We start from the raw sequence: 23,064 nt of genomic DNA, 5'->3' as shown, positions 1-23,064 counted from the left end.
GCAGACAGGCTGGACCCTGTATGTTGATCAAATGTTAGGGAATTCACCTCCTTGCTGAAAACGCAGCACACAAGTGAAAAGTACTTTTGGACCTTCCAATTCAAAAGCACAGAGTCATGCACTAACAACTCACTGTATTAAACTGAACGTATCTATTTCTGAGCTTAAGAGAGAATTCACACTTTCTTTGCCACATTAACATCTAATCATTTCATAGTTCACTTGCAACACATTTAATGATTCTCAGATAAACAGTTGGGAAAAGGTTCCAGAAATAAATCCACTCCAAGTAAAAATGGCACACAGGTAACAACGATGGCAGCACACTGAACAGAAACAGTAACACGCCTTATCATACCTTCCCCGCCTCCCACCCCCACCCCAGGAAAGACCCTGGCACCTTTAAAACGTTATTTTGGGTTCCAATGATACTTTGAAAAAAATAAATAAATTGGCAAAGAAAACCAGTAAAATATAATCTCATCTCAGATGCAAAGTGAACTATACTTGGGAGGAGTCCCAGTTAGATGATTTGTCACTCTTCGCTCCTAAAGTCACCTAAAGACAACCAATTCTGAAAATCTAACCCACCAAGATATCATCATCATATAATGTTGCCTTTATTCTAGGATATTCAAGAAAAACAGCAAACATCACCAAGGAGATCCACATCAAACACTGACGTACAGTGACTTTCCTTCACCGCCGGTGAGAGGGTAAACTGGTGCACAATTAGTCAGAACTGCAAATACTAACCAGTTAGTATCTAGTGATAATAAAATATATCCTGCAGGGGCGCCTGGGTGGCTCAGTCGGTTAAGTGTCCAGCTCTTGATATCAGCTCAGGTCATGATCTCACAGTTTTGTGAGTTCGAGCCCCACGTCGGGCTCTGCGCCCTCACAGAGACTGCTTGGGATTCTCCATCTCCCTCTCTCTGTGTCTCTCCCCTGCTCACACTCAATCAATCAATCAATCAATAAATCCTGCAACCTTGAACTTTTGCTTCTTGAGAAACTATACATATAAGCCTAAAAGAGCTATACAAGTATGTCCAGTGACGTTATTCTTCATAATGTCAGCAAGAGAACGAATCAACTTGATGTACTCAGATCATGAAATAATATGCAGCAGTGAAGAGGCACAATGGAAAGACTGTGTGTGTGTGTGTGTGTGTGTGTGTGTGTGTGAGAGAGAGAGAGAGAGAGAGAGAAAGAGAGAGAAAACAGGCCTTATAATCACTGGGAAGTGGAAAAACACAAATTATAGAACAATAAAACAGTATGATCCTATCTGGCTAAACAGAATGTTTAAACATATAAAGCAATGTTACAACTGGTATTTGTGCTGTAAAATACACAGAAGACTGCAAGCCCAGCGACTGCCCTGGGGTTCCAAAGGCAGGACTGAGGCGTGCGCGGCTGCCGGCTGTACCTGCCACATTTGATTGCTGTTATAAAGGGAAAAAACACTTGGAAGAAATGGGATAAAATAAAATGGTTGATTATAGATATAATACTAATATTTAAATTTTTTTGAATAGAACATAAAACAAGTTTAAATCCACTGGCGAAGCTTCTTCTTGCTCTCCTGACTCAGAACTTACCCTAAAACAACAGCTAATGAAAAGTAGAAAATCTTATTTGACGTACAAGAATTGTTAGAACTCTAACCTATAAACTATAAAGCATCTCATCCAGTGTGAACCTGGGACCAACATCTAAAGGAGGGGGGACAGCCTAAAGGACACACTGTCTGACTCTTCACAGAAAACGCTCGATGTTAGCAGGCAGCCAGCTGCTTGCTGTCCACTTCCTCGTGCTGTCTGCAACCGTGTGCAAAAGGAAACATCCTAAAGGGCAGTAGGGAGACAAGATGCAAAGTGCCTGGGCCCTTGGATGACCTTGGATGAACAGAGCTGCCCACTTCCTCCCTAAATTGCCTGCCAACTCGGATTTTTAAGTTAGAAGAGAAATCAGCTTCTATCTTGTTTAAGTCCCTATTATTTAGCCTCCGTTAAAGCAGCTCAACCAATTTATTAACTGATCAAGCAGCCGTTACATAACTTAGACTCTAGGGAAGCAGTTGCAAAAACAGGAATCCAAAGAGAAAATGTTTTGTTTACTCGACACAGTATTTTAATGTTTTGAAAAACTGTTTTTGAAAATCTAAAGGCTGGGGCACCTGGGTGGCTCAGTAGATTGAGAGTCCAACTTGGGCTCAGATCGTAATCTCATGGTTGGTGAGTTCGAGCCCCATATTAGGCTCGCTGAGGTCAACACAAAACCTACTTCAGATCCTCTGTCCTCCTCTCTCTCTGCCCCTCCCCACCTCGCACACACACTCTCTCTCTCTCTCTCTCTCAAAAATAAACCTTTGAAAAAATCTAAAGGCCTTAGGGGCGCCTGGGTGGCTTAGTCGGTTAAGCGTCCGACTTTCGCTTAGGTCATGATCTCGCGGTTCGTGGGTTTGAGCCCCGCGTCGGGCTCTGTGCTGACTGGCAGCTCAGAGCCTGGAGCCTGTTTCAGTCTGTGACTCCCTCTCTCTCTGACCCTCCCCTGCTCACGCTGTCTCTCTCTCCTAGAAATAAAAAAATAAAAAATAAATAAAAAAAAAATCTAAAGGCCTTGAAACACAGGCACAGACTTTTAGCACTGAAATACTGACTTATACAAGAAACAATCTTTTAAAAAATATAATTTAGGGGCGCCTGGGTGGCTTAATCGGTTAAGCATCCGACTTCGGCTCAGGTCATGATCTCGTGGTTCGTGGGTCTGAGCCCTGAGTCAGGTTCTGTGCTGGCAGCTCAGAGCCTGGAGCCTGTTTCAGATTCCGTGTCTCCCTCTCTCTCTGCCCCTCCCCCACTCATGCTCTGTCTCTCTCTGTCTCAAAAATATATAAACTATTAAAAATTTTCTTTTTTAAATATAATTTAAAATGAAATATTAAGTGGAAGACTTGACAAAGAACAGCTCTTATTTTAAAACTCGTTCTGGGGGTGCCTGGGTGGTTCAGTCAGTTGAGCGTCTGACTCCCGGTTTCAGTTTAGGTCATGATCTCATTTGGCTCAGACAGTGAGGGGCCTGCTTGGGATCTCTCTCTTCCTCTCTCTCTGCTCCTCCCCGACTTGTGCTCTCTCTTTCAAAATAAACAAATAAACTTAAAAAAAAAAAAAACAAGAAACTTATTCTGGAGTTGAAAANGACACAGAATCCAAAGCAGGCTCCAGGCTCTGAGCCAGCTGTCAGCACAGAGCCTGACACAGGGCTCAAACTCACAAACCGTGAGATCATGACCTGAGCTGAAGTCAGATGCCCAACCGACTGAGCCCCCCAGGCGCCCCAATCTTTACCTTTTTCTAAATAAAAAATTTAAATATACAATCAATACCTTGAAGCATAAGCTTGCTTTCTACTCAACACATTTTTTTTTAATTGTGGGAAATGAAAAAGAACATATGATAAGATAATGCTCTTAGACAAAATTTTGATTGTACACAATACCATTAAGCTCTTTTTTAAAAATGTTTTTATTTATTTTTTGAGAGAGAGAGTCAGAGCATGACCAGGGGAGGGGCAGAGACGGAGGGAGACATAGAATCCGAAGCAAGCTCCAGGCTCTGAGCTGTCAGCACAGAGCCCGACGTGGGGCTCGAACTCACAAACTATGAGATCATGACATGAGCCAAAGTAAGATGCCCAACTGACTGAGCCACCCAGGTGCTCCCAAACCTTCAATTTTAAATACCTGTCTTTAATAAGAAGAACCAGGGCTCCACAGAAGAACAGCCAATTCAAAGGCTAGGACAGGGAACAGAGAAGACGAGCTGGAGCATTCTGCATGCCAGAAAGTGAGCAAGTGGGACATGGACACGTGAAAGGGACACAGGGGCCACTCTGAAAAGGCTCCCAGTGCCCAAAGCTGCAACAATTTGAGCAACAAATTAAATAGCATAGTATTAGATTATAACCCCAAGTAAACAATAAATATACATGGGCCCATACACATATAAATAAATAACTGCTTGATAAATAAACAGAAACAAATCTTCCTCACAAAGGAATTGTTAATAAGTTATGTTCCAGAATAAAAGATGGAGCTTAATTCCCCTTCCTTTGGGTACGGTCTGCACTAAATGACTCGCTTCCAAAGAACGGAATAAGGAAAGGGAAAAAAGAGTCATTTACAGTGAGAGAAATCTGGAAGACACTACCTGAGGCAAGGGATGAAGGTTAATGTCCCCAGAATATGTTGTTATCAGGTGCCCCTTGAGTGAAGAGAAGGGCACCCCCAAATGACCTTGTTACTCCTCTGCCCCAAAATCCATCACCCCCGTCGAGACAGGAGAAAACATCAGACAAACCCAAACTGAGGGGCACCCTACAAGCTATCTGGCTAGTACTCTTCAAAAGTGTCACGGTCATGAAAAACAAGCAAAGACTAAGAAACCACTATAGACCAGAGGGAACACTAAATTCTATGTGGAATCCTAACAGGGTCCTAGAACAAAAATAAAGGACATTCGTGGGAAAACTGGTGAAATCCAAATAAATTCTAGAGCTTAGTTACCAGCAATATATCAAGGTTAATGACTTAGTTCTGATAAAAGTACCGCGGTTATACAAGATGTTAAACATCAGGAAGAACTGGACGCATACATAGGAACACTATCTTATCTTTGAGACTTTTCTAGGAGTCTAGATCTTATTCCAAGATAAAAAGTTTATTTAAAAAAAAACTGCTGGAAGGGGCAGGGGAGTTCCATATTTATATATGGATATATATATATCTAAGGTTATATAGCAAGAACTCAACTAGAGCAGTAAGTCATTAGCGAATTAGCAATGCAAATAATGCTACACCAGCACAAACCAGCATAGCCAGTTCTGGGCTTCAAAACACCGCTCTACAGGGCTCCTGGGAAAGTACACGATGAGCCTTCATATGCTGGTGTCCAAAAGTGTAAGGAAATAAAAAACAAAACAAAGGAACATGGCATGGGGTGGGGGAGCGGACCATGGGGGGGGAGGCGGGCAAACAGACACAGCTAGAGCACACACTGCTCGTTACCACAGAAGGAGTTGGGGGGATGGGTGAAATAGCTGATGGGGGTCAAGGGCACCTGCTGTGATGAGCACGGCCTGTTGTACGTAGTGTTCAATCTCTAAATTCTACACCTAAACTAATAGTACACTGTATGTTACACTGGAATTTAAATACAAACTTAGCTAAAACAAATGTGTAAGGAAGTACTCAAAAATGGGAACCATCAAAAGGACAGAGGAACTAATTTGAACAGTTTCCCACTGGCCAAATTTGGGACAATTTAAGCAATGAAATAAATACTAGTAATGGATCATCACTCGTTCAGATATAAATGAATGAATGAATGAATGAATGAGAAAGCTCTTCCTTAAAGTAAACTCCCAACTAATAAATGAAAAGGGAATTATATGGAGGCGCCTGGGTGGCTCAGTAGGTTAAGCGTCCGGCTCAGGTCATGATTTCATAGTTTGTGGGTTCAAGCCCAGCATCGGGCTCTGTGCTGACAGCCAGCTCAGAGCCTGGAGCCTGCTTCAGATTCTGTATCTCCCTCTCTCTCTGACCCTCCCCTGTTCACGTTGTCTCTTTCTCTCTCTCAGAAATAAATAAAACATTAAAAAATAATAATGATAAAATTTTTTTAAAAAAGGGAATTATACGGAAATAGGAAATCACCACTGGGCAGACATCACAGTAGTAATTTTTCCAGGCAAGAATAGTGAATACATATAAAATTAGTAGGCAAAACATATTCTGAGAAATAGGATATTTATGTGGTCTCAAATATCTACCTATAAAATATTAATTAAAAAGGGGAAAACCGTCACTTTACAGTGGAGAAATCTGATGGGCAACACCCTAATCAAGTGACCAAAGACAGTACTGCCAGCAGTGAAACCCATCAACAGAGGGAGCTCCTGATGTGACGCATTAAGGATGTGACATCACTCCGGGGCGCCTGGGTGGCTTAGTCGGTTAAGCGTCCGACTTTCGCTTGGGTCATGATCTCGCGGTTCGTGGGTTCGAGCCCCGCGTCGGGCTCTGTGCTGACTGCCAGCTCAGAGCCTGGAGCCTGTTTCAGTCTGTGACTCCCTCTCTCTCTGNNCTTAAATGACCTGAATCTAATTAAGATAACATATCAGACAAATCCAAATTGAGGGGCACTCTACCAAATAACTGGCCAGAACTCTTCAAAAATGGCAAGGTCACAGAAAGAACGATTCCAGACTAAAGATACATTTCATTATATGCAAATGCACCAGGGAACCTGCGACCACAGAAAGATTTTAGGATGACAAACTGGCAAAATTTGAATATGGTCTGCAGCTTAGAAAATCGTGTTGTAATGGGGCGCCTGGGTGGATCAGTCGGTTAAGCATCCGACTTTGGCTCAGGTCATGGTCTCGTGGTTCGTGGGTTTGAGCCCCGTGTCGGGCTCTGTGCTGACAGCTGAGAGCCTGGAGGCTGCTTAGGACTCTGTGTCTCCCTCTCTCTTTCTCTCTGCCCCTCCCCTGCTCACACACTCTCTCTCAAATAAAAATAAACATTAAAAACAAATTTAAAACTAAAATTTATAAACCATTAAAAAAAAGTGTTGTATCAATGTTAATTTCCTGATTTTGGTCATTTCACTGCGGTTAGGTAAGAGAACGTCTTTATTTCTAGAACAGACACCTCAGAGTATTAAGAGGCAAAGGGGCACAAAGGTTTGCAACTTAGAAACATTTCATTTTTAAAATTATATATCTGTACAGAGAGAGAAAGAAAATACGAATGAATGATAAAATGTCAACAGGGTGAAGGAAATTCCATACACTGTTTTTGCAAATAAAAGAATTAATACCGTAAATGGAAGTTAACAAAGGAATCTACTTTCAAGTAAATGGCAGAGTGTGGGAAGAATCCTATGAAGGATTTATAAAGGATTTATTTTTATAAAAAAAGTTGAGAATTTTCTCAAACTCGCCTCACTCGCACCTTCCCCTGGACGCCCACCTGTTTTTTGCTTCCCCTCCCCTGTCACTGCTTCCTGCTTCCTTCCCCGGCTCGCTGTCCCTGACTCACGGTCTTTTTCCATTTACCCTTGTCAGCAAATTCCTTCACTCCCAAAGGTCCTTAACTCTTCAGAATTTTGAAAACGATGGCATTTAAAAGAATAAATCAACGATCCTGAATGAGTTTCATCCTTCTGCTTAATTTAAAACTCGGATGGCTTTACTGTTTTTAGGTCTACCACTTAAGCTTTCTACTAGATGAAGGTGCTTCTTACTTTACCATGAAATCAGGTAGTAAGTTCATGCACAGAATCGAACAGTACAATGCAGAAAATCACGCATTATAGGATCTTATTTTTAGGGGCGCCTGGATGGCTCAGTTAGTTAAGCATCTGACTTTGGCTCAGGTCAAGATCTCACAGTTCATGAGTTTGAGCCCTGCGTTGGGCTGTGTGCTGACAGCTCCGAGCCTGGAGCCTGCTTCAGATTCTGAGTCTTCCTCGCTCTCTGCCCCTCCCCTGCTCACACTCTGTGTGTCTCTCTCTCTCTCATAATAAATAAACATTAAAAAAACCTTTTTAAGTCCCTAAAAATGAATAATCTAGGACACCCGGGTGGCTCAGTCAGTTAAGACGCTCCAGTCATGAAATCATTCGTGAGATCGACCCCCCTAGGCAGGGTCTATGCTGACAGCATGGAGCCTAGAGCCTGCTTGGGATTCTCTCTCTCCTCTCTCTCTGCCCCTCCCCCAGAGGGTGTGCACTCTCTCTCAAAATAAATAAACATTAAAAAAATAAAAACTTAAAAATAAATAAAAATCAGGGTGCCTGGGTGGCTCAGTCAGTTAAGCATCTGACTTCGGCTCAGGTCATGATCTCACAGTTCGTGGGTTCGAGCCCCGCGTCGGGCTCTGTGCTGACAGCTCAGAGCCTGGAGCCTGTTTCAGATTCTGTGTCTCCCTCTCTCTCTGACCCTCCCCTGCTCACGCTGTCTCTCTTTCTCTCTCTGTCAGAAATAAATAAAAACATTAAAAAATAAATAAATAAAAATGAATAATCTAAGCCAACACTTTTTTTAAACTCTGAAGGCTCTTAGACCAAACCGCAGTTAACGTGCTGAGGACAGTTGCTGGCACGTATCAGCACCAAAAAATACGGGCTGAGGGAATGAATGCATGCAAGCGCTCTTGGGGTAGGATTATCAGGGACATTCAGTTTCTAGATTCTATAGTACTTCCATTATTATGGAACATTTTTGTCTCTCTCCTTCTGACCCCCAAAGAAGGCGGCAATAAAGACATTTTTAAAGGAGCTCCTAAACCCAAATTACAAATCCTCAAGATTTAGGGTCAGAGAGACTGTATGTGATAATGAGGAGATCTGAAGTGCTCTAACGGCTGGGAGAGGAAGTCCCTGAAGAGTCCAGAACAAGGATAAACACCAAAGTTTCTGAATGAACTAAAGAGAGCTCCTTCCCCAGCTTTTCCACACAAGATTACATTATGTGCTTCACGACATTCCTGAATATTTTCCAGTTTGTACCAACAGTGCTATATTCTCTTTGTATTTAGTGTGAGATTCTTCTCGAGGGCAACTTTATGCTTTAACTGTTCCTGGCCCAAATTAAGTACAACTGGAAGACAGAGAAAACAGGCTATCGTATCCATCTAAAATATTCGTAACACCAAGTCAGATTTAACGCACTAAAGGTTGAAACCAGTTACCGCTGACTATTTGATGTTACGTTTCTATATCCACACTGCTTCTGAAGACGTTTTTGTACAATGAAAACAACCCAGTGTCTTCATGTGAACTGCGAACCTAGAGGCTAACTGAGCTAACCAGGCCCTGCTGATGTGGCTACGAGTCTTTCAATTCACTGGCAGGCATCATTTTGAGAAGCCGGGTTCTCTGGAAGGCAACGAACGGGGTGACGCAGGCCTGTCTGCGGCGGAGCAGCGGGGCTGGGGAGGGGCGGGGGAGAAGCACAGATCCCCAAAAGAGCAGTCTCATTTCCCTCCTCTCAGCAGATTTCTAATTAACTCAGCTTTGTGTCTGTTATGAATAGCTTCAAATGGAAAGGCTCCAATTCCACATTCTTCTTCATTATGCATGGCTTATTAAAATTGAAATTTCACTGTTTCCAACTCAACCAAATTGATGGTTCAAACTGCTGTGTGCTACGAAGAGTGAAGCACCCGTTTAAGAGACAGGATCAGGATAAAGATGGCCCGGATCAAAACTGGAACAGGCCGGAAACTTCGAGGCCTTCATTTCCTAACCTGCCTCATGAAAATCCTGGGAAAATCCTAACCTTTCCACGTGGCGGGTGCCCAATCTGCCAGGCCAGGAGGATTGCCGGGTGCCCCTCCCTAAGGTACCCTGGACTGAAAAATCAGAGTTGTGAGGCAGGGAATGATTTCTGAGAGGCCCTTCCTGCTTGGGAACGAGGTTCCCATTCCCAAACACTGACCACTGTCTCCCGGAGGCCCATCCTGCTCAAAAGGAGAGCGTACGGGAGCTTCCCAGGAAAGGACGTGGAAGAGCGCATGCCGGCCCGGCCCGGTACCTGCTCCTCTTCGATCCTGCGCTGTAGTGTTTCGATGTAATGCTGAACAGCCATGTAGATGAAGCGGTACTGGGCTTCCGTTTGGACCATCCCTGACCTCTGAGACCGCACCATCTGAATGGTTTTGGGAACGTCAATGTCACAGTCGACACCTGCAAAGCAAACACCATGAGGTGCTGGGAGACACTGCAGAGCCAGGATGAAGGGGGTTAACACACAACCTTCAGCAGACTCCGAGATAAAGCAAATTCAGTCTTTAATGGTCAAACTGAACGTGATCCGAGGGCTGCACTGGCCTTCCAATCAATACAAAGGATCCCAGAAGATTACCTGAGAAGGTGCTGGAGGTCAGGAACCCCCCACTTTCCAAGCAGCACCGCCCCATAACATCAGCCAAGATGAGGCGCGTGGCAGAGGCCACCGCTGGAGACCACAGCTCGGGACCCCCAGCTCCAGGCTTCATTTATGTCAAGAGCTCAAACAGAACCGCTTTTGTTCTCTCGCAAACAGACTGAAAGTCAAAGTCTTCAGCCTACATCTGTGAAAATGTTTTAACATTCAAATTCTCTCCCCGAGGCTATTTTCACGAGCATTTTCCTTCCATAAACTAACAACAGGAACTATAGCTTCTTGCCCTCCAGATGACCTACCTTTCTCTCTGATGATGTCAATAAGGATATCAATCACAATGAACGTCCCTGTCCGGCCAATTCCAGCACTGTGGGTAGAAGGACAAAGAGCAATGACAATGGAGTCATTCATGGGGGTTTCAGACTCAAAACCAAGCTATTAATATTAACAGAAACAATGTCTGCTCATGGGAGTATTTATAAGACTATCTATTTGTATTTGAGAATAGATTAGCTAGAGCACAGGGCTTTGGAATTAGTCCAACCTATACTTGGAACCTGGGGCTTCTCCTGTACAATGTGCCTGAGGCAAGTCCCACACACTCTCTGACCCTCAGTTTACTCATCTGTGAAATGGGGACGGTAGTATATGCCTTACAGGGATGTTATGTGCATCAAATGTTAGTAATATATGGAAAACACAAAGCTCAGAGGCTGGCACAGAGCAAGTGCTCAATAAACAGCTTTTTAAAAAAATTTTTTTTTCATGTTTATTTTTGAGAGAGAGAGAGAGAGACAGAGCGTGACCAGGGGATGGGCAGAGAGAGAGGGAGACACAGAATCCGAAGCAGGCTCCAGGTTCCGAGGTGTCAGCACAGAACTCAACGTGGGGCTCAAACTCATGAACCCTGAGATCATGACCTGAGCTGAAGTTGGACGCTTAACCGACTGAGCCACCCAGGTGCCCCAAGAGTAGCTTTTTAAAAAAGGGAATAAGGTTTCACACACAGCTATTTGTCCAACACATGGATGAGATCTGGGAAATTAAACTTTCCCCAGTGTAACCACGAAGCCCAGACTTGGGCACCAGTGGGCTGTAAACTGTGGTGAGAGGCTGTAGGCATGGCCTTCAGAGGCCTGTGTGGGGAGTGGTCTGAATCTTTGAAAGCAAACAAGTATATTATTGGGGGAAAATGGACCTTACTTATGTGGCAGAAGAGAATACAATCACGATTAAAGTGATGAACCCTAAGTCACTATATTATAAAAGGAAACTGGGGGTGCCTGGGGGGCTCCGTCGGTTGGGCGTCTGACTCTTGATTTCGGCTCAGGTCATGCTCTCACGGTTTGTGGGTTCGAGCCCCGTGCCATGGCTGTCAGCACCAGAGCCTGCTTGGGATTCTCTCTCTCCCTCTCCTCCGCACACATGCACTCTCTCTCTCTCAAATAAGCACTAAAAATGTTTTTAATAAGTAGAAATTAAAAAAAACAGGAAAACCAAGCTGACATTACGAGACGACAGAAGGGTTCCTTGAGAATGAGGATGCTGCAGGAGAAACACAGTCTGGAGGCTGAGTGTCCCTCAGTGCAGTCTACACACGCCTCCAGCAAGGGTAAATGCTTCTCAGGGCAAAGAGCGGGGGTGGGTAGGTACAAACAAGCCCTGAGCATTAAGAGGCGGCCAGTCCACAGCCCAGAGCGGCGTCAGGGCCGGTCACCTGCAGTGAACCACCACGGGCCCCGCGTCCACGATGCTCTCTTGCTTATGGTGGACCTCCTCCAGGAAGTCCAGCACGCCCCCGGGGTCAGTGGGCACCCCGTGGTCCGGCCAGGTCCGAAAGTGGTACTGCCACACGGTTCTCTCTGTATTGCCCTGGAGTAGAGCCAAAAAAAACCAGAGAAAGAATTAAATAAATCAAGGGGTTGAGGAATCGCCGCTTCTGATCCTTCCCAGAGCCCATGTGCGAGTTTCCCAGATCATCCCTCCTGGATCTGGCTGAGCAGCGCTGCAGGCAAGTCCTTGCCTCTGTCATGAACCAAAATGTTTGCTGTAGCAATGGGAATGTCACAACCTGAATCACCTCGCAGTATCCTCGCGGCAGGGGGTGCCCCCGTCCCCCCATGTCCACACGGAGCTCAACTCGGGAGGCAATGGAGGCCTGTGGGCCACGGCTTCTCCCAGGGGCCCAGCAGATGAGAAAACAGCTCTCCCCTCAAGACCTGTTTGCCTCTTTCTCTTTTTATACTCAGCCCTCCTTTCCTCCCCCAAAACACCCACTTTTATTATAATATCACCGTATTTTAAATTTCTGTTTAGTGCAAAGTAGGTAAAAAGGCAGGCTTTGCAATCAGAAGGCTGGGTCTTAGGCCCCAATCCCAGAATTCCCCCTGTGGTCCCCGGATGTCTCTAAGCATCAATTTCTTCACTTGCAAATGGGATAAGGTCTCTCACAACCCTACCGTGAGGATTCAACAGGACCGAGGAACACAGCCACTACTTGGTGGCAGCAGCAGACTTAACCACGGTCTGAAGAGAGGGACCATTAATAAAGGTCAGGACTATGGAAGACCGGGCACCTGGGTGGCTCGGTCGGTTAAGCGTACAACACTTGATTTTGGCTCAGGTCATGATCTTATGATTCGGGAGCCCGAGTCCCGCGTGGGGCTCTGCACGGACAGCACAGAGTCTGCGTGAGATTCTCCCTCCCTCTCCCCGGCTCTTTCTCTCTCAAATAAACATTAAAAGAGAGAGAGAGGGAGAGAGAGAGAGAGAAGACTAAAAGCGCCGTGTTCCCAATCTACCCAGATGAGGCCATTGTAGCTCTGCTGTTCACTGTTGCATGTTTGTGCTACATATCTGAAGGCAACCCAAGCTTCCGACGTTTCTAAAGGAGATTTTTAAAAGAGAGCAATTAAGCCAGTGCCCACCACCAGCGACTCTCAAGACATCCAAGGAATCTGAACCAGAATTAGGATCTTTTCTTGAATTACATGCATTTAGTTTACTGATGTCACGATAAAAATTTGTCTTGACGATACCAGTTGGCCAAAGCTCAGGGGCCACACGGGTCAGAGAACACTGCGGGAATGAGGCCCAGCTGCCCTGCACACCCACGCTCCTCCTCCCTGGTAAACCTCTGTCCCACGAGATCTCTGCTGGCCAGTTAGGAAGCTTAAAGGAGATCATGTCATCGCACTTTAGAAAAAATGTAATGTGTTATATAAAAAGCAGGTAACATGTGACCAGCAATTCTAGAGAAATAATCTGTCCTGTGTCAGCACCTGAATCCACAGGTATAAAACACGAACCCAAATGCCAACTTTTCCTGTACCTGCTGTTCAAAAATCTCAGTTAACAGAAGATGGATGGTTTATTACTAAAACAAGAAAAACCCACCTGCTACTCAGAAACACCTGATAACAGAAAGATGGGCGGTTACCTCTAAAACTAAACAAAGCCCCACGGCATCTCTGGCCAGTGTCTTCTAAGTCTCTTTCGTTTCTGCAGCTTCTGCTGTGTCTTTCCAGCTTCCCTCTCGATCTCTATGGCGGAGTGAACCGCCCCCCCCGCCACCATGGGCAGAACCACACCCCCACTGACATCAGAAGTGGCAGCAAGTGCGCAGGCTTCCAGCTCGCTTAGGTCCCCCCAGCCGCTTCATGGAGCTCAGCAGACCGCCGGGCCCTCCCCGACTCTCCACCTGCTTTCCCCATCCCCTTGGTGGGCTTCGGTTCTGGGTCCTATTCTGACAACCGCCCTCCCCCACATACCTCCCTTCCCTCCACTCTCGCTCCCTCCACCCCATCCCCGGGCCAAGCCCCAAGCCTGTACAAAACCAACCACCCACCTTCTCTGTTTTATATCCAAGGAACGGAGCGTCCTAGGAGAAAAGTCACACCGAGGGACCGGTGTCGCTAAGTGTTCACGTTCGCCCCCTCAGCAGGGCACTCGGTGCTGCCCGAAATCAGGCTGGATTCCCCTCCTCCCTGCTCTGACTACATTACCACTCAATACTTTCCCCACCGTCCCACACAGTTCGTCTCGGAGTCCCTCTGAATACCAGCTGATGGCCTGGCCGCACAGAGAACAGACAGGAAATCCATTCCAGCTCCTCTACCTGCATCTATGGCCACCGTCTCCTCTTCCCGTCCTGCCGCCACAGAAGGACTGACCGTCCACCCCCCACGATGCTCTGGGTCCCACCTCCCTCCTCGTTCACATTCCTGCCTCCCTGGCATCTTCGCTTTGATGTCTCAAAGGCATCTCACCATCTACACATCCAGAAGGTTGCTGACCCTTCCGCCCTCCTCAACTCCACGCCACCAACCCCGCGCTCCCGCTAGAAAACTGGGGGTCATCCTTAACGCCAGCCTCGGCCCTCATCCGCACTGTCACCAAACCCCTTCGCGTCTGCTCAATTACCTCCAGGCAGCCCCCCTCCGTCCACCGCGCCACCATTCACCTGGGCAGCTGAAGCTCTGCCACCCTGTACATCCTCTGCCAGCTCTCTGGCCTCGTCACAGCGCCACTGCCCACTGCGTTTGGCTGCCCCTCCTCCACCTCCTCCTCCAATAGCCCAACTGTGCCCACGTCCCGCAGGTGCCACCTCAAGGCGTCCATCGCTCCTCTTCCACCATTTGTTCTGGAATTTACATGCTATTCATTTCCAAAGGCGGGAATAAGAAGCAAAACAAGAAAGAGCAACTGCCAGAGTCCCCAGGATCTGAGCTGGAGGGGAGGCTGGCAGACCCAGACCACCACAGCGGCCTCCTAACAGGCCTGCCGGCCACTTGGGCCACTCAGCCTGGCCTCCCCCACCCCCACCCCAAGGCTGTCAGACACCTTCCTGGCACACGGCGAGTGTGTGCACTCACTTGGCACCAACATCACTACGGGCTCCGGGCTAACTAGCGCACGGAGTTCGCATTCTTAACATGGGAGTTAAGACTCTTCCCAACTTGGTACCAGCCTCTCTCTCTAGTCTCCATCTCCCACCTGCCTTCACTCCCCATAAATCCCATTCCCCTTCCATCTGCACTGCAGTGCCAGGCTCACCGGGACACCTCCCTCTGGGAACCCTCTCTCCATCATCTTCTCCGATGGAAACCTCACACGGAAAAGCCCCGCCTCTTTTGAGACAGTCTCCCTGATGCCCCAGAGGAAGGACGCTCAGCCTTTGCAATTCCATGACACTTCGGATTTGTTACAGCCCGGGTCCACGGTGCGGCTATCTATACCTGTGGCTTCTCACAGCTACGTGATTTTAATTCCTTGAGGACAAAGGTTTCATTCGTCCCTGTGTCCCCAAAAGGCCTTGAAAAAGTAAGCCCCCTCTCACAATGAAATGAAAATAAATCCAAATCCAACACCGTTCTGTGAAGTTAGTCACCCCAGTAACACACTTAAACTACGTGCAGTTAAGACCTATGCCATGGAATCCGATCACTAAACAGGCCTCAGGGCCTTTGCACTTGCTGCTCCCACCGCCTGGAACACTCCTCTCTGGACGCTCTAGGTGCCTGGGTCCCCCACCTCCAGCTCAAGTGACACAGCCTCAGAAAGGTTGTATCTGACTCTCTGACAGTCATCTCCCTGATTACTCCATCTCTAGTACCCAGTCACTTCTAACAGGACATCCTGGAGCCCTGGGAGACTGAGCACAACTGGAAAGCTTAGTTGGTTGTTTGCTTTGTAACCTTCTGTCTCCTTAGGCTCGGAGGGCAGGAATCGTGGCTGTCTCGTTGCCACCATCCCAGCGCGCATCCGGTACACAGAAGACACCCAATCAGCGAGTGAATGAGAGCGTGGATATATGCAGATGTGGGTGACTCCAGGACCCGGGATTGGTGCATACCATGACCAGTTACCAAAGTCTCTAAGAAACGACAATATACTTACTTGTCCAACCTTCGAAAGTTTAAGTTCTCTTAATGTATAGTCATGAGCGGCACTTTCTTTGACGTTCCTAACACGCATGACCCCATATTCTTTGAGAGCACACTCGTCGGGCCAGTATTTGACACACTTACTCTGGAAGGGATCAGAGAGAAGATAGTTAATCTCTGTGAATTCTGAAATGAAAAGCCCAGATCAGCAGAAAATAAACGTTCGAGTCCTGCTTAATAACCAAGATACAGAAAATGGCCTGTCTGGCATCTGTTAGAATTTCAAAGAAAAGGAAAAATAAGTTGAAATAAGAAAAGCAGGTGCTTGGAAAGCCGGGGAGAGTAGGGGGAAGAGAGGTCAGCCTTTGCAGAGTCGGCTGACCTAAGACCCATGTGAAGGGACCGTCAAGGATTGTTTACTTATCTCTAAGGAACCAAAGGTGCAGAGTGAGGGACTGGCCAGTTTGAGGGGTCTGCCTAGCCACCACTGAACTCTGGATTCCAGGGATCTGCCAGTTACTCCACAGGGGACCCAAGCCATCACTCTGGAAATGGATGGGCTCCCCCAAGAGCCACACTGTCTGGGTCGCTTCCGCACCCGAGTGGGAGGACTCCGTGCCTTATCTAACCCAAGTGTGAACAACTCCAGCACCGAAAGGCAGCGATGCAGTTTTGAACCAGCTGCTTCTTCTATATCCAGCTCCATCTGATACCTACCACACACGTCACCTTCGCTTAGTGGGTGCCTGGGAACGCCAAGCCTGTAATAGCTGCTGGCTTCAGAGCAGACAGATTGAAAAATATGGCACCAAGTAAATCATTCTTGTTGCCAAAGAGGAAGATATTTAGCTCAATGAGAGATGAGTCTGTATATATTTGGTGATGTGCCCCGGGCAGAGGAGGTTTTTGTGTTTTGGTTTTTTCTGGGAGTGGACTTTCCACAACCACTGAGACATCAAGAGAAAAGGCAAGAGACATTAGCATGAGAAACTCACCTTTTATGCTGAGAAGACAAAGAGATTCAGTTATAGTACTAGAAATAAGAGAGCAGCTGCAGGCATCCCCATAGTCAATGATTAATTGAAAGGGTGAGGGGGAGAAACATGGCAGAAGGAAGTTGACCAGAAGTATTAACAGACGGTACAACTTTTTTGCCTGGCAATGGCTTACACGGTCTTTTATTATTATTCCGAATTCAGCTTTCTCTCCAGCATTCTGTAGATCCAAATACTTCTTTCACAGATTTGATACAATTTTTATTATCCCCAAGTAAGCACTTTTAATATTAATGGTACCCAGTGCTGTGGTTGTGACTGCTGGCTGCTCAAGAGACTCAACAGAGCACAAAAAATTAAATCGTAACTCTGAAAACATTTCAGCGGACTTTAAGTATCAGCAGACTACTGCGGCCCTCCTCCCAGTTTTCCAAACTCTGACATTGACTTTGGCAGACAAATTCTAAAATGTGAGCACTAATACCTCAGTTTTTAAACTAAAGCCCAGGAATCAAAAGGAATCCAGAGTCTGGGTTTTCTCCTGAGCAATGTTGGGTGGAGAGGGGGACCTGAGAGAGCAGGTTATCAGAACCACCTGTGGAGAGAATGTGTCCATTATCCTCTCCATCTCGGACTGAAGAGCATCATCGGGAAGCCAGTGCAGACTTGGGGGCAGAGGTGAGGAGTGGGGGACAGTGATTTGCCCAATGTCTGTCTGTTCTAGGAGCTTCCGGCAGCTCTTCTGAAAGGGACCAAAACTAATTCCTCTGAAGTGACACAAGAACCCTTTCTTCATGCCCTCTGGTCCCCTGAGAAGAGGGAGCATCCTATGAGACGGACAACAGGCAGGACAGAGGGCTCAGTTTTCCATTCTATACATAGGGCAGGTGACCGTCACCCGAAGCAGACACTAGGAAGGTGTTTTAACCTGTCCATTAATTCAAGAACATCCAATGTTGCTGCACGTAGCTGCTGGAGGAAGCCTTTGCTTCACAGTGACCAGGTCTAGCCTCAAATGTTTTTAGGAGTGCTGAAACTGGTTAGCACAATGACAAAAATCTTAGAAAATCACACCGCCCTTCAAAACTGATAGGAAAATTACATTAGAGCACTAAAATCCAAATCACCCATCTGTCTTAGGTTTAACTTACAGACATGACTGCTGTATTCCATGAAAATTTTATGCAAACCAATTAAAGTATAACTACAAAAGAACTTTGACTAGAACGCAAAAACACAGGACTTTTCCACATTAAAAACCCACACGGACGGGCTCACTTTGGGATAAGGCACAGAGCCTTACTCAGTGAGATCCATCTGCTTCTCAGTAGGTGTGGGATGCTGTAATTTTTAAAGGCCGTAAGGGTCACGAAAAGTGTAGGGAGAGGAGTAGTGGGCATGCGCAGCTGGGGAGGGGGTGCGCGCTAGATCAACCCCTCGGGGGCAGTTTGGCAGTATTTATTGTAATTTACAACATGCACACCCTAGGACCTGGCCTTTCTTTTTCTTGCATCTACCCTAGAGAAACACCTGCCACATGCATACCTACACAAGCAGGAATGAGATTATTCACTTCAGCACTGCTTGTTAAGAGCAAAAACTGAAACACTTAAAGGCTCAACACAAAATGGAGAAATAAATTATGGTATATCCTCACCACGGAAAATCACGCAACTTACTAAATAGAGACTGGCCGATATGCACTAACAGTAGATGTTATTAGAACATTCACTTTGGTGGGGCCCAAGATGCACAACAAAACCCATGCATGAAAACACTTTTACGTACAGTATTTTTCAGCAGTTAGTACTATATACTTCCATAGGCACCCACAGATCTGTAAATACATGCATATACGTAAATGTAGGTACGTAATGCCTCCCATACACGTACGTATGTAAATGCCAAGAAGATAGCACGGAAGAATACACATCGCACTGGTAACAGGGCTATTAAATGGGTAGACAAGGGATGGTGACAAAGGCAACTTTAACCATGACGATAATGCGTTCAAATTAATTTTTAAATGCCTACAAGTCATGGTAAGTATGACTTAATGACCAGTGAAATCACTAGTGTTAGTACCAATCTTTTGAAGGTACTAGATAGGGCTTTTCACATTGCCTTCTAGACCTCTGCTCCTGGATACAATAAAGTAACAGGGGCTAGATTTACCCTTCCACCTTAAACAACTAAAAAAACAGGAAAAATGAAAAGACATATATAACAGAATTAGTAATAAGGACTGTTCTTAATGAAAACAGTTATTACAAATATACTCCATATGGCCAAAAGGTTTAAGTTAAAGAGAGACAGACGGCATTAAAAACAAAACTCGGTTGGTTGAGCACCTGACTTCAGCTCAGGTCATGATCTCACAGTTCATAAGTTTGAGCCCCATTTCTGGCTCTGTGCTGACAGCTTGGAGCCTGGAGCCTGCTTCAGGTTCTGTGTCTCCTTTTCTCTCTGGCCCTCCCCTGTTCGCGCGCGCTCTCTCTCTCTCTCTCAAAATAAACAAACAAACGTTAAATAATTTAAAAACAATTTTTTTTTAACAAACACAAAAACAAATGGGTGACAGACATTAAGGAGAACACTTGTTGGGATGAGCACTGGGTGTTATATGTAAGTGATGAATCACTAAATCCTACTCCTGAAATCAGTATCATACTATATGTTAACCTGGATTCAAATGAAATAGAAAATTTCAATAATAATAATAAAAAATTAGTTTTATATATTAAAAAAAAAACAAGAAAACTTCCAGAGAAGAAAAAGACAAGTGTCTGCTGCAGAGAACACACTGAATAGTACTAACAGCAGATGACACACTGCAGAAAAAAAAATCAACCTGAAGACATAACAGCAAAACAAAGTGTCCAAAACGAAACCAAGGGGGAAAAAGCCAGCTGAGCAAAAGGAGCAAAGCCTCCATGGGCTGCAGGACAGCATCAAGCAGCCTACTGTACGTGTAACCGGTGTCCCATGTCTGAAGAAATAATAAACATTCCCAAATTTGAAGAAAACTATACATCCCACAGATCCAAGAAGCTCCATGAACCCCAAGCAGAAGGAACCTAAAGAGAACTACACCGTGGCCTGTTGTAATCACATTTCTTAGATCTACTCCCTTTCCTCCAGAGGGTCAGTCAGAGGAAGCCTAATTTGTTTATTCGATTCTTAACATGGTCAACCTGACCTGTCTGACACTTCACAGTGTATCAGAAGAGCGTGGGGTGTACCTTTCCTCTCTCCACTTCTTTCGTTGTCATGACAATCACTCGGGAGTTCTCTTGAAACACCATCCGCCAGAAGTCGTTCACCGTGTTCTGCAGGCAGCCTTGTGTGGCGATGTAACTCTTTTTGGGCTTTGAATTGTTGCATTTGGTTTCAAACTCAGGCTAGAAATTTAGGAAGAAAACCCTTCAGTCACTGGAACGTCACAAGAAATACGAAATACAAAAGATGGCTGGCTAGCAATGTCTGCTCAGAAAACCACTGCGGGAAGCAAAGATTACCATGATAATGTTTGCATTGATGTAATCTGAAACAGGCTCATTGGGATCACCATCATGGAGGACAACTCTGGTATGATCGACTGGAAGAAAAAGAGGCCACAGTCACAAAAGTACTCATACTTCTTCGGGACAAATCATTTCAAAAGAGCTCATCCTCAATTCGTCCAAGTTTTATTCACTTAATGATAAACCCAGGTAAAAAATGAAATCCTAACTGAGCACAACAACGATCTGAAGACCCCATGATGCCTCATCATGCTGTCTTTAAGAAGAAGAAAGAAGCAATAGCAACTGCTTGGTCTTAATAACGTGCTGTGGATATCCAGGATATTACCACTGGGAGAAGCTGGTAAGTATGTGGGGGCCCTCTGTATATTTTTAGAACATCCTGTGAGTCTAAAAGTATTTCAAAACAAAACTTCTTTTTAAACCAAAAGAAGAGTAAAATACAGATAAGTCACATGATGTCTGAGATTTGCTTCAACATAATTTTGCGGGAGAGGAGAAGTGGCTCAGAGTATAAATAAAACAGGACTGGGTATGAGTGGACAATGTTGGGAGGTGGGGAGTGGGTATGCATGGTTCTTTATATTATTCTGTCCACTTCTGAATACTTGTGCAATTTTCCATAATAAAAATGGTGGCTTTTTAAAAAAATGAAGCACGTTAAAATATAACATCTANAAAAAAAAAAAATTTTTTTTTCAAAGTACATTACTGGTATACAAATCTGAGAACTCTGCCTAACCAGCTTATTTTACAATGGGAATTAGTGATATAGTTGTATGCCTTGGACCGTCATCTCTAAAGAAATAAGATGTTAATCAGGAGGAAGCATCTGACTGGGACCTTTAAGAGAGGAAAAGGCAACGATACGCTGTTCAGATACTGCATATGATTGTTCCCGTCACCTTTTCCTACATGACTGCATCTCACTAATGAGTTCCATGAGGCCTCCTGAGCAGAGAGGAAAACTCAGACATAAACAGGATGGGGCTGCCCCAAGGTCATCAGGACCATGCTGTGGCTCAGACTGATTCCCTGCAAATTCCTATTGCCTTTTCTCACTGTCACGAACGCCTCCACTTTCTCCCACCCTCATCCACACACATTTCAAATAACCGTTTGGATGTGATGTACATACGTATCATGTATGTGTCAATACGTACGCAGAGAAAGACTACCTACACATACACACACACACACACACACACACACACGACAGGTTTCAGATACCTGACAGAATGGCCTGGACCCAATAAGACAGGAGAGCAACGCTCACCAAACTGGCTCATGCATCCCAATAAACTTTGTGAAGTTTCTGAACACTGAAATATATACACATGTATATACAAACATGCCCTATTTTTAAGTTTGGTAAATACATTATGCATGCACTGCCATCAATCTGTATGTCAGATTTAAATTTTTCTTTCTTTTTTTAGATGAAGGATATAAATCAAGAGAAGTTCTAAGTGTTCCCTCCCCGCACCCCGGCGGGCTGCCTTGTACGGCCCGCTCTGGAGACCTCGCCACGAGCACGGCGCTCAGAGCAGCTACTGTGAGGGTTCCTGTGCCAGTGTGCCCGCTTGTGACCTTGCTGAAATGGTCTAGAAAACCGGGAGAATAAGGATACCTGCTCTGTGCGCGTGAGGTGTAAAGTAAGTGACCCAGGTGCAGAGCCCGGCACAGAGCTAAAACAATGGTTTAGTGTTATCTCTGGGGTCCTCACCACAGGCCTCTGTCCTTCCTCTTGTTCCCTGGGGCTCACCTGGGGCTCCACCAGGCAGCACTTGAGAAATTAAGTGCCTTATGAATCCTGAGGGACCTCTTTGGAGCTAAGTGTAGGTATGCACCTATATCTCCTGTGACTTGAGCTCAGAGGCCCAGGGAGCAGAGCAGTCTGGGTCCTTGAGAGGAGGCCACCTGCTCCCCAGGAGAAGGAATGGAGGCCCACAAAGAGGTGTGTCTTCTCCAAGAGCCACGAGCTGGGTCGTGCAGGGCAAGGACAGCCTGGGATCTCTGAGGGTCATGGTGTGGCCTGACCCTGGGAGATGGCAAGCCCTGAGATTCTCCTCTTTTTTTTTTTATGTTTATTTTTGAGGAAGAGAGAGACAGACTACAAGGGAGGGAGGGGCAGAGAGAGAGGGAGACACAGAATCTGAAGCAGGCTCCGGGCTCCGAGCTGTTAGCACAGAGCCTGATGTGGGGCTCGAACTCATGATCCGCGAGATCACGACCTGAGCCAAAGTCAGATATGTTTTAACCGACTGAGCCACCCAAGCTCCCCTGAGAGTCTCACTCTTAGGCAGAGTTAATTAACAAAAGGAAACAACACGCTCAAGACCACCTGGTGGCAATTTTCCCCAGGACCAGGGTCACAGGAACTCAGTGAACGCCATCCTCCATCCCCTTCACATTTGATGATTTTGGAAACTGCTCACAATGAAAAGAGCCTAAGGCCTCGGATCTGCTAAGAAGGCACGGAGCTCCTGGGAAAAGCCACAGGGACACCGAGGAATCAAACTCTCCAAGAGTGACTATTACCGAACAGAGTATCAAATACTTACAGGGCAGGATGTTTTTATATCTATTTTTGTTCTTATTTTCTTGCCTCTGACCCTCTTTTCGGCTGTAGAGAAGTTTGCACTCCTGTTGCTGTAGTGTCTGGAGAGAAAAAAAAGTAAGTTATTATTGCAAGGCGAAAGCTTT

General features: G+C 45.7%; 1 protein-coding gene across 2 annotated transcripts in view; it reads right to left on the bottom strand.

The window, feature by feature from the left end:
* PTPN11 (protein tyrosine phosphatase non-receptor type 11) overlaps positions 1-23,064 on the bottom strand; it is a 78,681-nt gene that overhangs the window by 6,968 nt on the left and 48,649 nt on the right. Inside the window, exons 7-13 of one of the 2 annotated variants that reach the window (XM_077747917.1) lie at positions 22,923-23,019; positions 20,353-20,432; positions 20,077-20,235; positions 15,853-15,984; positions 11,672-11,838; positions 10,254-10,321; positions 9,604-9,755 (exon numbers count right to left, since the gene is read on the bottom strand). In XM_077747917.1, the coding sequence (XP_077604043.1) occupies positions 9,604-9,755; positions 10,254-10,321; positions 11,672-11,838; positions 15,853-15,984; positions 20,077-20,235; positions 20,353-20,432; positions 22,923-23,019 (855 nt within the window). The remainder of the gene's footprint in view (positions 1-9,603; positions 9,756-10,253; positions 10,322-11,671; positions 11,839-15,852; positions 15,985-20,076; positions 20,236-20,352; positions 20,433-22,922; positions 23,020-23,064) is intronic. The other variant, XM_077747918.1, reaches the window with a different exon arrangement.

Source organism: Crocuta crocuta, unplaced genomic scaffold (assembly GCF_008692635.1).
Source record: "Crocuta crocuta isolate KB4526 unplaced genomic scaffold, BGI_CrCroc_1.0 scaffold29, whole genome shotgun sequence".
Classification (NCBI taxonomy): domain Eukaryota; kingdom Metazoa; phylum Chordata; class Mammalia; order Carnivora; family Hyaenidae; genus Crocuta; species Crocuta crocuta.
Note: the sequence above shows the minus strand (reverse complement) of the source record. Positions and strands in the feature narration are given on the sequence as shown.